Genomic DNA, 14,677 nt, shown 5'->3' on the forward strand with positions numbered 1-14,677 from the left:
ATTATTAGTCCTGATGCCCTGCTTCTCCCCTCTATACGGTGGTCAACATGATGTGTACAAAGAAATACACTCACATTTCTGAAGAACATTTCTGTGGGGCTTTAAGTGGGATTTAAAAAGTGGAGGGGTCTCTAAAAGGGACGTGGCCTAAAAAGCATAACTAGGAATCCTTTCTCAGAGGTGTAGCATTTAAAATTAAGGGTCTGGCTTAAAGCACCCACCTCAACAAACTGCATTAATTTCCATGAATCGGGCCCAAATTTTTCAATAACAAAAGCACAAATTCCGAGATTAACACACCAGCGTACACACACACAGATTATATTGTAGAACACAAAGTTACACAATGTTTAGCTTTTAATTCAGAAAAATCTAAACAATGCATTATTTTAAAATATAAACTAGTTTTTATTGCTTTGTATAAGGCTACTTTATGGTACTAATTTTGGAATGCAACGTAGATACTCAAGATACTGGGTGCGTTTTATAAAGTTGTTGCTTTGGTGTGTAGTCTGTGAGGAGACCGCCTAGATCGCCTTCCAGCAGGATTTCTGGAAACTGCACTTGCTGTTCGAGCCACTTGGCTGCCGTCAGAAGCTGCTGTTCGCAGAATGCGCGGCCAATAAATTGAAGCCCCAGCGGTAAGCCTCTGTCTGAAAGAGCAGCTGGTACAGTCACGGCTGGTAATCCTGGAAATCAAAAACAAAACCAATGTCACGAAGTGGAAGCAGCAAAGAGCCCGTCTCCGGGCGGATTGGAGTGGACATTTTAATCAATAGCCTAACAGGGTCGATAAAAAGCAGAAGCATACATAAACCACTCAGTTTCTGGAGAGGCTCGACTTGTATACCAGGGTATTCTATTTTAAAATCTCTGACCCAGAATCTGTACGATTGACAACAAACCTCAGAAGCGAAGACATCTTTATTTAATGCATATGTACAGTCCCTTATGAAGCTCTGGCAAATTATTGTTGTGACTTGCCTTCTTTTGGGACAAACACACTTTGTTTTTGCCTGGTCCCACTGTAAATGGAATACGTTACTGTGTTTTTATTAATCTTTAGAATTCACAATCTTTTCTACTTTTCTAGATGGGACGTGGTCAACACTAGGGCACAAGTCCTAAAAAAAAGAAGTGGGGGGACTAACACAGTTAATCAGTAAGCAAGTGGCATCACAGTGCATGACATCACGCCGCGTGACATCACGGCGCGCAACGTCACAGGAAGTGTCATCACAAGAAGTGACATCGCATCTTAAGCCCTCACATACATCCGAGTGGGACGGGTATGCTCAGACATGAGTCCCGTGCTCTCCATGTTACTGGAATCAAGCTTTCCTGGCTGATGAGGGCTGAAAGCCCGAAACCGGTCCTAGAATGCTTGTTTCCAGTCCAGGGAGGACCTGGCTTGGCAGTTCAGGCTGGACTGTTCCCATGGGACACTTGGTCAAGACTGATTTGCATATGGCTGGGTTCAAACTGGAATGGCATGGTGAGCAAAAAAACAATAGACTTAGGCCCAGATCTCTGTACTGGGGTGAATGTATGGCATTGTTCTGCATTCTGTCCATCAACTGTTGTTTTTGCATTTCTCACATACATACTTAACAGGTGTATCATGAGTACATTGGAGCACATTTCGAGTATACTTGTAAACTCTCCTGAATTAGGCAGAAGATTCACACTTGTGTATGCTACACATAAAACAATGTTGCCTTTTGTCAGCTTAAAGCTTCCTCTAGCCATAGTGCTTTAAAAGAAAAAATTGTGATATTTAAATTATTACAACGCCGCCTCAGGGGTAGTAAGCACTATATAAATTATTATTATATTTATTTTGTGCAAAAACTGGGAAAGACCAACACATCTGCAGTTCTTACAGTGCATGCATATCTCCTAAACAGAGCCCGAACAAAGTGAAAAGCTGCCTCTCTTAAGTGTGTGGGAAGTGCTAAAAAGGTGTGAGAATTTGTTTCTCCACTGCTGCATTTGCTTCTGGGTGTGAGGCTCCTGACTGCTGCCAACCCGGAGTCTCAAACAAAAGGAGGCCTGATGACCCCTCAAAATCTGCCTATGTTAAGAGCCAGCAGGAGTTAGAAATAAGAGAGCTCCGTCCCCGCCTGCACGAAAGCAGATAACCTGCAGGCACTGCTGAAAGTGTCCCGGTGTTTGGAAATTACACCGGGATAGAATTCAGCATCTTTATCAGTGGGGCCCAACTTTTTGGCAGGGTGGACGGAGTCCCCCCTGTGAAATAAGTGAGTGGACGCCGTCCACCCGCGTGTACCCCTGACTCGTGCCCGGGTCAACACAGGGTACAAGAGAACCGGATCCAGGATCTTCAGGATAACCTCTTTGCATTTAATTGAATTCCATTTAATGCTAATTTTTCTTATCTGCATATCCGATGATTCCGGCCTTTCTGGACCTAAATTGGATGTGCCTGGTCTAATATCTTACCAAATGCGTCAAGACGTCATTTGAGTGCCAGGCTTCCAACTCTCAGAACAAGAATTGGTAAAGTCAATTGGTCTGGCTTGCATTCTGAATCCTGACAAAAACAAAAAAAAGCAGGCGTGGAAACCCCCCCAAATAAAAGCATGTTTACTAAATATAATGGACTTATGAGTTAAATAATATACTGTGAGATGATTCAGTGTGCATTTGAGAAGTAAAATAGTCCGTCATGCATTCTAATGAAAGCACGCCATTGGAGGTGCAACGATATGCCAAACAGTCAAAAGCATAAGATGAGAGAGACTGCGGTGGCTCGCACAGATGGGGGAGGGGAGCCAGGAGAGGGGGTAAAGAATAAAAAAAAATATCTCCTCGCTGCGTGTCGCCGCTCTCTCCGTAGTCTCCGGAACAGAGCACCCAGGAAGCACCCTGGCTCCCCTGAGCCAATCACAACGCTGCAGTGCAGCGTTGTAATTTGTCTGAGCGCCGTAGTTCGGCACTCAGCCAGGGAATGGGGGCCTGGGCATGTTCTTCACCCAGGCTATAATGCAGTCTGGGTGGCGAACATGCAAAGTGCACTTGAATGCAACCATTCATGCGCACTTTAGGGAGTACAAACAACTCCTCCCCTTTGTCAGTAGAGCAGCCCTGCCCCATCCCGCCCGCAAAACTTCTGCAACAATGGAAAGATAAAATGATAATAACTTAGCGCTATTATCATTTTATTTTTCCTTTGGTGACACTGCTTAAAAGTAGTGAGGTGAGGCTCCTCCGCCTTAGTGGAGGAGCCACCACTGGAGTGAGAATTATTCCCCTGTGCGGAACCAAAATCGGTTTTCTGTGTATTTTAAAGAATTGTTAACTAGAAGTTAACATCAACCGCACTGCAAACCCAGACCCTAAAACGTCTTGGGAGCCACCGTTTCCACATTACCTGGCCTCTGATAATCTTGGATTATGTATGACAACTGTTTTGCTGCAAAAGAAATTGCCTCAGCAAGAGATGCACGAAGAAACCCCAGATATTTTAGGAAGGCAATGATTATACAAAAATTGGAAAATGTTTCAACCATCAGTGATTGCAATTTTAAAATCTGTGAAACTCCAAAACTAGAATTTTGTTCAGGTTCACTCATAGCAAATGCCATGAGAGGCACACATCACCCTCACTAACACATGGTGGTGGTCTTAGGGAAAGCAACACTTACGTTCACAGATAAATTGCAACAAACTTTAGGCCAATAGCAAAGGAAGGTGCAACAGAATGACAACATTCATTATATAGGATGGTTAGCTTTATCATGGACTCGACCCAGTTGAAATCATACAATTTCTTTTTCTTTTACAATCCCTCCGCTAAAATTCTAGAGTGAACCATCCTCCTTTTCAAGGGACAGAACCAGAAAAACACACCATTGAGCAGTGGCGGCTGGTGACATTTGAAAATGGTGAGGCGTAAAAGTGCATTCAGGTCATATAAGTAATACAAAATCAAGTAGTGAATCGGTACATGTTTATAGGTAGCATGACAGTTATACAACAGAGCTATCACCATTGGCCGTATATCATATAATTCACCTCCCTTCCCATTAATCGAATTTCACCACTTATTCTCACTGTGTGGTGCTCCTATCCTCTTCAAGTGGGGAATTGATATTGACAGGCGGACAGAGCAGCCCTCTAGGGATATTCCATTTCTCCCATATTTTGGTCCATTTTTGCGGGCAGCCTCTTCCTTCATATACCACCCTCTCATCCTGCATACACCAAATCATGTTGGTTTTCCAGTCATTCAATGCTGGCGCAGAATCTTCCCTCCATTTCCTCGCAATGTTGTGCTTAGCCACTGTAAAGCCTAATGTGACCCAGGTTCTTTCTCCGGCTGTTAGGTCTATTTTCTCCCAGATGTTTAATAAACACCTCTGGGGTGACTTCTCCATTTGTCCCCCAGTCACCGTAGCATACATGTAGTAATATTTTGCCAATATTCTAGTATTCTCTGGCAGTGCCACCATAAGTGGAGGAACGGACCAGTTTGTCCACTGTGTCTCGGACATTGAGATGATTCAATTCTACCCATTTTAACCAATGTAGTGCTTGTGTAATATGTTCGGTGTCAAAATTTTAATTGGACTAATTTGAATCAGGAGCGCATGGCTAACTCCCGGGGGGATGCAAGCGCCTCCTGCCACTCTTCATCAGTCAGGGTTCCCACATCCTCTTTCCACTTTGCCCGGATTTTCTCGAAGGTATCAGGTGAAATTTAAAGTAATTTAAGGTATATCAATGAGATTGCCTGGTCTTTAAGGTAGTCATCAAGGAGTCTATCCTCCAACGGGGAGGAGTCCGGGAGAGGTGTACCAATTGAGATTGCTCTTGATAGGGCATGTCATATCTGAAGGTAACAGAAGCTTTCCGTTGAGGATAACTCATATTCCCTCTGGAGGTCTGCAAAGGTTCCTCCCGCCCATAGGTCTCCCAACACAGAGAGACCAGTGCAGTCCCATTTATAAAAGCCTGGTAGATGCACCAACAGTCCAAATCATAATAAATTCCACACAGGTGTGGCTAGAGTAATCCTATCTTTCCATCCCAAAGACACGGATGCCATATGCCAGATTTTAATCTTTGTCAATGTTGGGATGTGCACCGGCGAGTTTTGTCTCCTGCCATAGAAGGCCCTGAGGAGACATCCCGTTCTCATGTTGTACCTATCCAGTCTATACGCAGGTTCAGTCTGCTCTAGATGAACCCATTGCTTAACTACCATTAACTGTGCTGCCCAATAGTAGTATTGGAGTGCCGGGAGGGCGAGCCCGCCGTCATACCAGCCCTTGATCAGCTCATTTTGTGCTATTCGAGGGGCTCCCCATCCCAGAGAAGCATCTGTATCTCTGCCTCAACAGCGCAAAATTATCTTTGGGGTACGAAATAGGATGCATTTTGTGAACTATAAACAAAACGGGGGAGTGCCATCATGTTATATAGGGAAGCTATACCCAATAACAACAAGGTCAGAGTCCTCCAGTGACTTACATCCTCCCACAACCGGCGCAAAGGAGGGTCCAGATTGCGGTCATAGAAGACCGCCGGGTCTGTGGTAACATAGGCCCCCATGTATCGAAATCTCTCCGTAGTAATTTGCACAGTACAGGATCTGGGATCCAGATAACATACAGACCCAATTTGTCCCAGTGTATTGTATATCCTGAGTATTTTTTAAATAAAGTAAAAATATGCAGCACCCTATGTAGAGAAGAATAGGGGCTTGCCAGATAAAGGAGTATGTCATCAGCATAGAGGGAGATTCTATCCTCCCAGTCTTTTGTCCATTTTAATCCCTTCATCAGCAGGTCGCCTCTTATACATACCGCAAATGGTTCCAAGACTAGGGCAAAGATCAATGGGGAGAGGGGACAACCTTGCCTCATCCCTCTGTGCAAGTGGAAGACTTTAGATCTACCTCCGTTGACTATAACCTGTGCTAGGGGCTCCGAACATAGAAGTTTAATCCAAGCCAAAAATTTACCCCCAAACCCAAATTTCTCTAAAACCGCAAACAAAAAGGGCCATTCTATGATATCAAATGCCATTTTAGCATCTAGGGACATTACGATTGCTTCTTCTATGATAGTGTTAGCTCTTCCCAACACACCATGAAGGCGCCGAAGTTTAAGTGTGGTATTTCTTCCTGAGCAGGATGAACCAATTTGTTCAGCAATGGAGCCAGGCGCGTCGCTAGGATTTTCGCTAAGATCTTAACTTCTGCGTTCAGCAGAGATATCGGTCTACAGGACGCACAGCTTTCTGGCGGTTTCCCAGTCTTGTCTGTTACAACTATATTAGCTAACCGTTGATCACCAGGCATTTTTCCTTTTTTAATGCCTTTTGGTACATTCGCAATAGGTGTGGGGCAATTGCAGACGTATTTAGTTTATAAAGAAATGCAAGATTAAGTAAAACATGTGAAATATAAACAGGAACTAAATCGCTGACATGGAATACCTTGCCGTTTTATACATTCACTGTTCAGAAATCGATCAGTGTTATTTGCCAGTTGTGGATGGGTGGATGCATGCAGGAATGCATGTTTGCATGGATGGGTGATGTGGATGGATGGGTAGGTGGGTGAGTGGTTAAATGTGTTTGAGGAGGATGGATTAATGGTCAAATGTGCTGATGGGTGAATGAATGGATGTGTGGGTTATGGATGGATGGGTGGATGGATGAGGTTGTGGGGTGAATAGACAGATAAAGGAAAGAAGGGTGGATGGAATGATGAATTTAATAGAAGGACAGATGTTGTTGTGGAAGGATGGATAACTTGGTGAATGGAAAGATGATATGCATTGATGAGTGAATGGGTGGACAGGATGATGGAAGAGGTGGATTCATGGCTGGATCCCTAATGGAAGGGTGAATAGATTCTGGATGGAAGGTTGAATGGATGGATATGTATATGGTAGGATGGGTGCATAAAACACTTCTTTATCACAATGCACAGTGCCAAAAGCAGAGGACAGAAATCATGAAAACGTGTAGCATGTATCTAGCTATAATCATCACTAAACTGATTGCATTTTAGAACAATGACATTCTCATATTCCAATTTGCGATGTTAAGAGTTGCTGGCAATTGATAATCTAGGCTTCTCTACCAAAGCACTGCATAGATTGCATGATAAGCCAAGGTCTGCAACTGATAATTTCTGGACACAGAAATACTATGTTTTTCAATCAAATAAACACAACCTTACTATATACATGTGCTGACATGCATGGAGGGAGTTGGGACGAAACATAATATTTGCCCTTGATGTTGCTAACTGGTGGTGTATTATTCTGGTGAACAGTGCTGGTACGCCTAGGACACATATGTTTGAGACTTTTGAGGGGGTTATGGCCATCTGAGTCTCGATGTAGAGGCCAGAGAAATGTAGTGCAATCTTAAGTAGGTACTGTCTCTTACCTCAACCTGTGACGTGTGCAGTCATACTGCATTTAACCCTGTACTGAGACTGCCTCTGTAAATAAATCATAGTTACTTAGGGGCACATGCATTAATATTGCTTTTTGCGATTCCTTAATTGCGAAAAATAAAAAATCGCAATTAAGGAATTGCAAATTGCAATGCATCAAGAAATTGCTAAAAAAATAGCGATTTCTTAAAATTCCTTAATTGCGATTCTCTAATTGAGAATCGCAATTAAGGAATACCTCTCCATCAATTCCTGGAATGAATGGGAAGACATTCTTAATTTGCGATTCTCCATTAGAGAATCGCAAATTGAGAATGCAATTTCAAGGGTGTCCAAAGGACACCCTGTTGCACCCCTGAAATCTGCCTATAAGTACATTTTGCACACACACATGCCCCAAGGGCATGTGTGTGTGTGTACAATGGAACTTCGAAAAATGCACTTTAGAGCATTTTTCAAAATTTTCGCAAATTACCATGAAGGTTAACTTCATGGTAATTTGCTCCCCTTATTTGCGAATTCGCAAACTTTTAAAGTTTGATGCATTGCATTTAAGGAATCTCAATTTGAGATTCCTTAAATGCAATCGCAATTTAAGAAATCGCAATTTTGCAATTTCTTAAATTGCGAAAGGTTAAAAAATGGTGATGCATCCCAAAAATTGAAATTGCTTTCGCAAACGGACTAATTTTGCGATTCGCACCATTTGCAAATGCAATTTACAATGATGCATGTGCCCCATAGTATTTACCATATGACTTTAACTCATTAATTTTACGTTTCTTAACCATCTTTTTCTTTTGACTGAGAAACAGAAGCAACTAGACACGAGACCTCAAATTTTCTCCCCAACTTCAAATGATTTTCCAAATGAAACAGAAGCAGTATAATGTGACTGTTTACAAAAGTATGCAACCCATCCGGCTCATTAATAATAATGGGTTAGAAATCAGCTTGTGCCTCAATGCAATAAATTTGCAACTGCTGTGATGGAAGACTGCAAGGTACAGCAATCCTCCAGCGTACCATTTGCATTTGCACTGGCCCTGCTATTCTCCCCCTGGCCCTTAAAGTGAAAGCCTCAGGAAGCGGCACAGTGAATTTACAATAGGGGAGAGCATGTAGTGGCTCACAGGGACACTGCCTTCTTCTCCCGATCTGTCTGTTCTGAGCTGGAACAGTGTAAATTGTAAACCTGTGCAGGACTTCACTTTTGCCAAGTCCGCGGATCTGTCTTTGTGAAGGCCAAGACTTTAGTACATCAGCGCGGTGGCAACACTAGATCATCCTAATGATAGCCAATTTCAAAGAATGCCCATTTGAAGGCTCAGAGGCAGTCTGTTTTATTGACCATGCAATCTGGTGCTGTGATATACCTTAAGATTGTTATTTTATGGTGTGCCATTCTAATGTCATGTCCTTCACAAACAGTCAGTTTCCAAGGTCGCCCATTCTAAGCCATGCTGTAAAAAATGCATTTTATAGGGACCCTTTCTCTTTCTAATATAATGCACTTCAAGAGTCACTTTCTTGATGAACCAGTCTGCTGTGATACTTCACAGAGTGAGTTTATGTCGATTACGCCCGTCTCTTTATGGGACATTTCTTGAGACCGCAAATCCTATAACATTTAACATACCTTGTCCGAACAAACAATTTCTCGATATCCTCAAATTTAAAAATGTACAAGACATTTTGGAAGATTAAGACACCAAAACAAAATAGGTTTTAAAAAAGGGTAGGCATAACATAAAATGAAAAAATGAAATATCAGAAGCACAGCACTGAAAAGCACCGATTGAAGACGTGTGCTGTAAAATGAATGACCAATCTGAAAGGGACAGAGTGTACTTTTCTGCATGCTTCCCTGGTGCTTGCACTGGCAGGGAGCCCTCAAGTTGTGAGAAGTACTCTGGAGGAGGCCACAGCGGTGAGATGCCCTGTATGTGGCAGGTCTGGAGTTTTTTTAATTTGGAGCCGTACCAGATAAAGGACTCAGCAGTTTTAATCTGCGAGCGTGTTTGGGCCTAGGGTGACCAACTGGCATGGGTGCAAATTCAGGACAGTGAGTCTAAAAATTCAGGACAAAGAGTCAAAATTCAGGACAAAAATTCAGGACAGAAGGTCAGAATTCAGGACAAAAATTTGGGATAAAAGGTACATTTTACAGACACATCAGGGGATGTCGCGCATTATTACATTAGTAAACAGACAACAAACACAAATACAATTCAAAATAAGTTTATATTAGGTTGAGAGAACCTTGCACTGCATCTGTTGTGTACTGGAGTGAAACTTAGATACCTGTGTTTGCATATTGGATGCAGCTGGTTAACATTAGCCAAAATGAAACCTTCACCCCCCCAGAGCTTGGCCCCTGGTGAGGTGACAGGAGCCCATAAACCAAAACAGTTTGTCATTCCTTGGGCTCCGCAGGAGCAGTTGCCACTGGTTACATTTGAAAGTGGTAGGCATAAAAGTTTGTGATGAGTGCCCAGTGGCGAGCTCAGCGAGTGAGCCTGAACGTCAGTAAGAGAGGTGGTGGTGGGGGCGGGGGTGGGGGAAGGGGGGGGGGGGTTTCTTCCCTGAGAAAAGCTTAAAAAAGAATGAGCAAATGGTGCCTTTCCAAGAATATTTGAGAAAGCAATAAGGTTAATAAAGCAATTGTGAAAGTGTAGGTACTACATCAATAAGGAGATATGACGTAGGGAACCGCTTATTCAGTATTACCACATAGCTGTTAGTTTGTCTGACATGGCTGCCCATCTCTCTCTGCCCTCTTTCCTCTCGAGCCACAGCCTCTATCCTCCCTCCTGCCAGGCCCTATTGTTTTTGTGCTCTCCCTTCTCTCCACCTAGTTCCTAGACAGTCAACCCCTTGTGCTGCCTGTGTTCCCTCGGTTCCAGCACATTGTGTGCTAGAAGTCTCCTGTGCTATCGTTTCAACACCTTTACATTGCTCGTATGCTCCCTTTCCTCCTGATGCTCTTTCTGGGCCATCAGCCTCCTGTCGTTTCCTTCGACTCCAGTGTTTTAGCCCTGCAATCCTTCCTCCCTGTGCTCTCTCCTTCAATGCACCCCCAGCCTCCTCAAATCTCAGATCCAGAACATTACGGTAAGTGAATTCTCCAGGCCAGTCTAAAATACTCTGTTCACAACAAACACACACTAAATCTTGTACATGCAAAGAACTATCCAGAGAACTGTCAATCCAACAAACCTACAGAACCATTCCCACAGTGACATCATTGATCCACATTATCCTTAAAATTCTCTGTTCACAACTCCCTTACTCCACACACGTTTTCAATATTGTGATTCACAGGGTTTGCAATCGCAAAAATGCCTCGTACGTGAGGCCTTTCCACACCTTTTGCTAGTGGGATATGCTACATGCACTGTGGGATAGACTACCTTAAATCATTCCTTATGTTAGTCTGTCTGCTTTATGTAGACACACAAAGGAAGGCAACAGAATGGTAGGCAACAACAACATCAAAATGTAAGGTAGAGTAAAATAAGTAAAAGCAACATAACTAAGGAAACAAGACAGTGAGTAATCTAGCTTCCTATTACGCATGCCAGATGACATATTAACCCGCTCTGCTACTTTGATTCAAATCTGGGACTTCACAAAAAGATTTCTCTCCAACAAATGCGTTCACCTCCATAGTTCTCTTGCTATTCCCTGAGATTTACTGGGAATCTTTACAGCAGATGCCTTAATCCATAAAATATTTCAAAATGTAGATTTGCAACCAATTAAGCAGAACAGATCTACTGTCATGCTACTCCTTGTTGCCAATTTCTTTGAGATAGTGTTTAAAATAATAAATATATTAGTTGAGGCCCAGATGTTTCATCGGGTTGCACCACTTGTTTGGCACAACCCCGACACCAAATCGTATTTGTTAAATCTCATAATGTGCTGAAATGTACTGGTTATATACCTGATAAACATGTATGAGGTCTTAATATCTGATGTCACTTCCAGGTATGTCACGTGCAATGTAGCGCATCGTGACATGTGCTGTGATGCACACGTCATGGTTTCTCTTGGATACTGCCTAACCTGGTTAGTCCCACCACTTATTTTTTTAGGACTTGTGCCCTGTATAATACCATATCAGAAATCCGGTTAACCAAAGCAAATTCTATTGAACCTGTTTGTTTAAGCCTACCACTTTCAAATGTCACCAGCTGCCACTGACTTTGCCTTGGCTATTAGTGATGTCCCAGACTAAGATGATGGTACTATGCATTGTATGGAAAGCACTGCATGGTCTGACGCCTCATTAACTTTCTAAATATTTTACTCTAACAATACCACAGAGATGGTTACATCTGCAGCAGATTCAAAACTTGTTATCCATAATTGGCACTTCATAAGATGGTGGTGAGATGGCAAGCAACTGTGGGTAGCTGGGGTCATGTTATTGATCCAGTTGTTGGTATCACTTTGTTCTGTCTCAGGTTTTCTTGGTTTTCAGCATGAGCTTTAAAGATTATTACCTGAGCCAGGAATATTTTTTGTAACTTTTTTAGAGTTTATTTATTCTTTTTCGCAATGTGTTCCTCCATGGATTCTTATAAAGCGCACTTACTTCAGAGACTGACCTCATGAATTCTTGACTAGCAATATTTAACAGGTGCAGTGTATTACAAGAATTAAGTAAGGTGAAATGCTTCCTCAAAGAGCTGGGTTTTGTGCCTTCCTTTCAACACAGTCAGAACTCCAAGATTCCTAATAGGCAGCAGAAAGGCATTCTATTCCAGGCCACGGAGAATGAGATTGTCCGTCCACTCTTAGTAGGCAGCAGAAAGGCGTCTATTCCAGGCCACAGAGAATAAAAGTGTCCGTCCACTCTTAATAGGCAGCAGAAAGGCGTCCATTCCAGGCCACAGAGAATAAAAGTGTCCATCCACTCTTAATAGGCAGCAGAAAGGCGTCCATTCCAGGCCACAGAGAATGAAAGTGTCCGTCCACTCCTAATAGGCAGCAGAAAGGCGTCTATTCCAGGCCACAGACGATGAAAGTGTCCATCCACTCTTAGTAGGCAGCAGAAAGGCGTCCATTCCAGGCCACAGAGAATAAAAGTGTCCGTCCACTCTTAATAGGCAGCAGAAAGGCGTCCATTCCAGGCCACAGAGAATGAAAGTGTCCGTCCACTCTTAATAGGCAGCAGAAAGGCGTCTATTCCAGGGCACAGAGAATGAAAGTATCCGTCCACTCTTAATAGGCAGCAAAAAGGCGTCTATTCCAGGCCACAGAGAATAAAAGTGTCCGTCCACTCTTAATTGGCAGCAGAAAAGCGTCTATTCCAGGCCTCAGAGAATGAAAGTGTCCGTCCACTCTTAATAGGCAGCAGAAAGGCGTCTATTCCAGGCCACAGACAATGAAAGTGTCCGTTCACTCTTAATAGGCAGCAGAAAGGCGTCCATTCCAGGCCACCGAGAATGAAAGTGTCCGTCCACTCTTAATTGGCAGCAGAAAAGCGTCTATTCCAGGCCTCAGAGAATGAAAGTGTCCGTCCACTCTTAATAGGCAGCAGAAAGGCGTCTATTCCAGGCCTCAGATAATAAAAGTGTCCGTCCACTCTTAATAGGCAGCAGGAAGGCATCCATTCCAGGCCACAGAGAATAAAAGTGTCCGTCCACTCTTAATAGGCAGCAGGAAGGCGTCCATTCCAGGCCACGGAGAATGAAAGTGTCGGTCCACTCTTAATAGGCAGCAGGAAGGCGTCCATTCCAGGCCACAGAGAATAAAAGTGTCGGTCCACTCTTAATAGGCAGCAGAAAGGCGTCCATTCCAGGCCACAGAGAATGAAAGTATCCGTCCACTCTTAATAGGCAGCAAAAGGGCGTCTACTCCAGGCCACAGAGAATGAAAGTATCCGTCCACTCTTAATAGGCAGCAAAAAGGCGTCTATTCCAGGCCACAGACATTGAAAAAGTGTCCGTCCACTCTTAATAGGCAGTAGGAAGGCGTCCATTCCAGGCCACAGAGAATAAAAGTGTCCGTCCACTCTTAATAGGCAGCAGAAAGGCGTCTATTCCAGGCCACAGAGAATGAAAGTGTCCGTCCACTCTTAATAGGCAGCAGGAAGGCGTCCATTCCAGGCCACAGAGAATAAAAGTGTCCATCCACTCTTAATAGGCAGCAGAAAGGCGTCCATTCCAGGCCACAGAGAATGAAAGTGTCCGTCCACTCTTAATAGGCAGCAGAAAGGCGTCTATTCCAGGCCTCAGACAATGAAAGTGTCCGTCCACTCTTAATAGGCAGCTGGAAGGCGTCCATTCCAGGCCAAAGAGAATAAAAGTGTCCGTCCACTCTTAATAGGCAGCAGAAAGGCGTCCATTCCAGGCCAGAGAGAATGAAAGTGTCTGTCCACTCTTAATAGGCAGCAGAAAGGCGTCCATTCCAGGCCACAGACAATGAAAGTGTCCGTCCACTCTTAATAGGCAGCAGAAAGGCGTCTATTCCAGGCCACAGAGAATGAAAGTGTCCGTCCACTCTTAATAGGCAGCAGAAAGGAGTCTATTCCAGGCCTCAGACAATGAAAGTGTCCGTCCACTCTTAATAGGCAGCTGGAAGGCGTCCATTCCAGGCCAAAGAGAATAAAAGTGTCCGTCCACTCTTAATAGGCAGCAGAAAGGCGTCCATTCCAGGCCACAGAGAATGAAAGTATCCGTTCACTCTTAATAGGCAGCAAAAGGGCGCCTATTCCAGGCCACAGAGAATAAAAGTATCCGTCCACTCTTAATAGGCAGCAAAAAGGCGTCTATTCCAGGCCACAGACATTGAAAAAGTGTCCGTCCACTCTTAATAGGCAGCTGGAAGGCGTCCATTCCAGGCCAAAGAGAATAAAAGTGTCCGTCCACTCTTAATAGGCAGCAGAAAGGCGTCCATCCCAGGCCAGAGAGAATGAAAGTGTCTGTCCACTCTTAATAGGCAGCAGAAAGGCGTCCATTCCAGGCCACAGACAATGAAAGTGTCCGTCCACTCTTAATAGGCAGTAGGAAGGCGTCCATTCCAGGCCACAGATAATGAAAGTGTCCGTCCACTCTCAATAGGCAGCAGAAAGGCGTCCATTCCAGGCCACAGAGAATGAAAGTGTCCGTCCACTCTTAATAGGCAGCATAAAGGCGTCCATTCCAGGCCACAGAGAATGAAAGTGTCCGTCCACTCTTAATAGGCAGCAGAAAGGCGTCCATTCCAGGCCACAGAGAATGAAAGTGT

The 14,677-nt window shown here is 43.7% G+C and overlaps 1 protein-coding gene across 2 annotated transcripts in view; it reads right to left on the reverse strand.

Annotated features, from left to right (window-relative positions):
* Nucleotides 1-339: 339 nt before the first annotated feature.
* Nucleotides 340-14,677, reverse strand: part of QRSL1 (glutaminyl-tRNA amidotransferase subunit QRSL1) — a 169,269-nt gene continuing 154,931 nt past the window's right edge. For both annotated transcript variants that reach the window (XM_078648427.1, XM_078648426.1), the window contains exon 11: nt 340-689. In XM_078648427.1, coding sequence (XP_078504553.1) covers nt 466-689 — 224 coding nt within the window. In that variant the 3' untranslated portion in view covers nt 340-465. The remainder of the gene's footprint in view (nt 690-14,677) is intronic.

This window comes from Lissotriton helveticus, chromosome 6, assembly GCF_964261635.1.
Source record: "Lissotriton helveticus chromosome 6, aLisHel1.1, whole genome shotgun sequence".
Classification (NCBI taxonomy): Eukaryota; Metazoa; Chordata; class Amphibia; order Caudata; family Salamandridae; genus Lissotriton; species Lissotriton helveticus.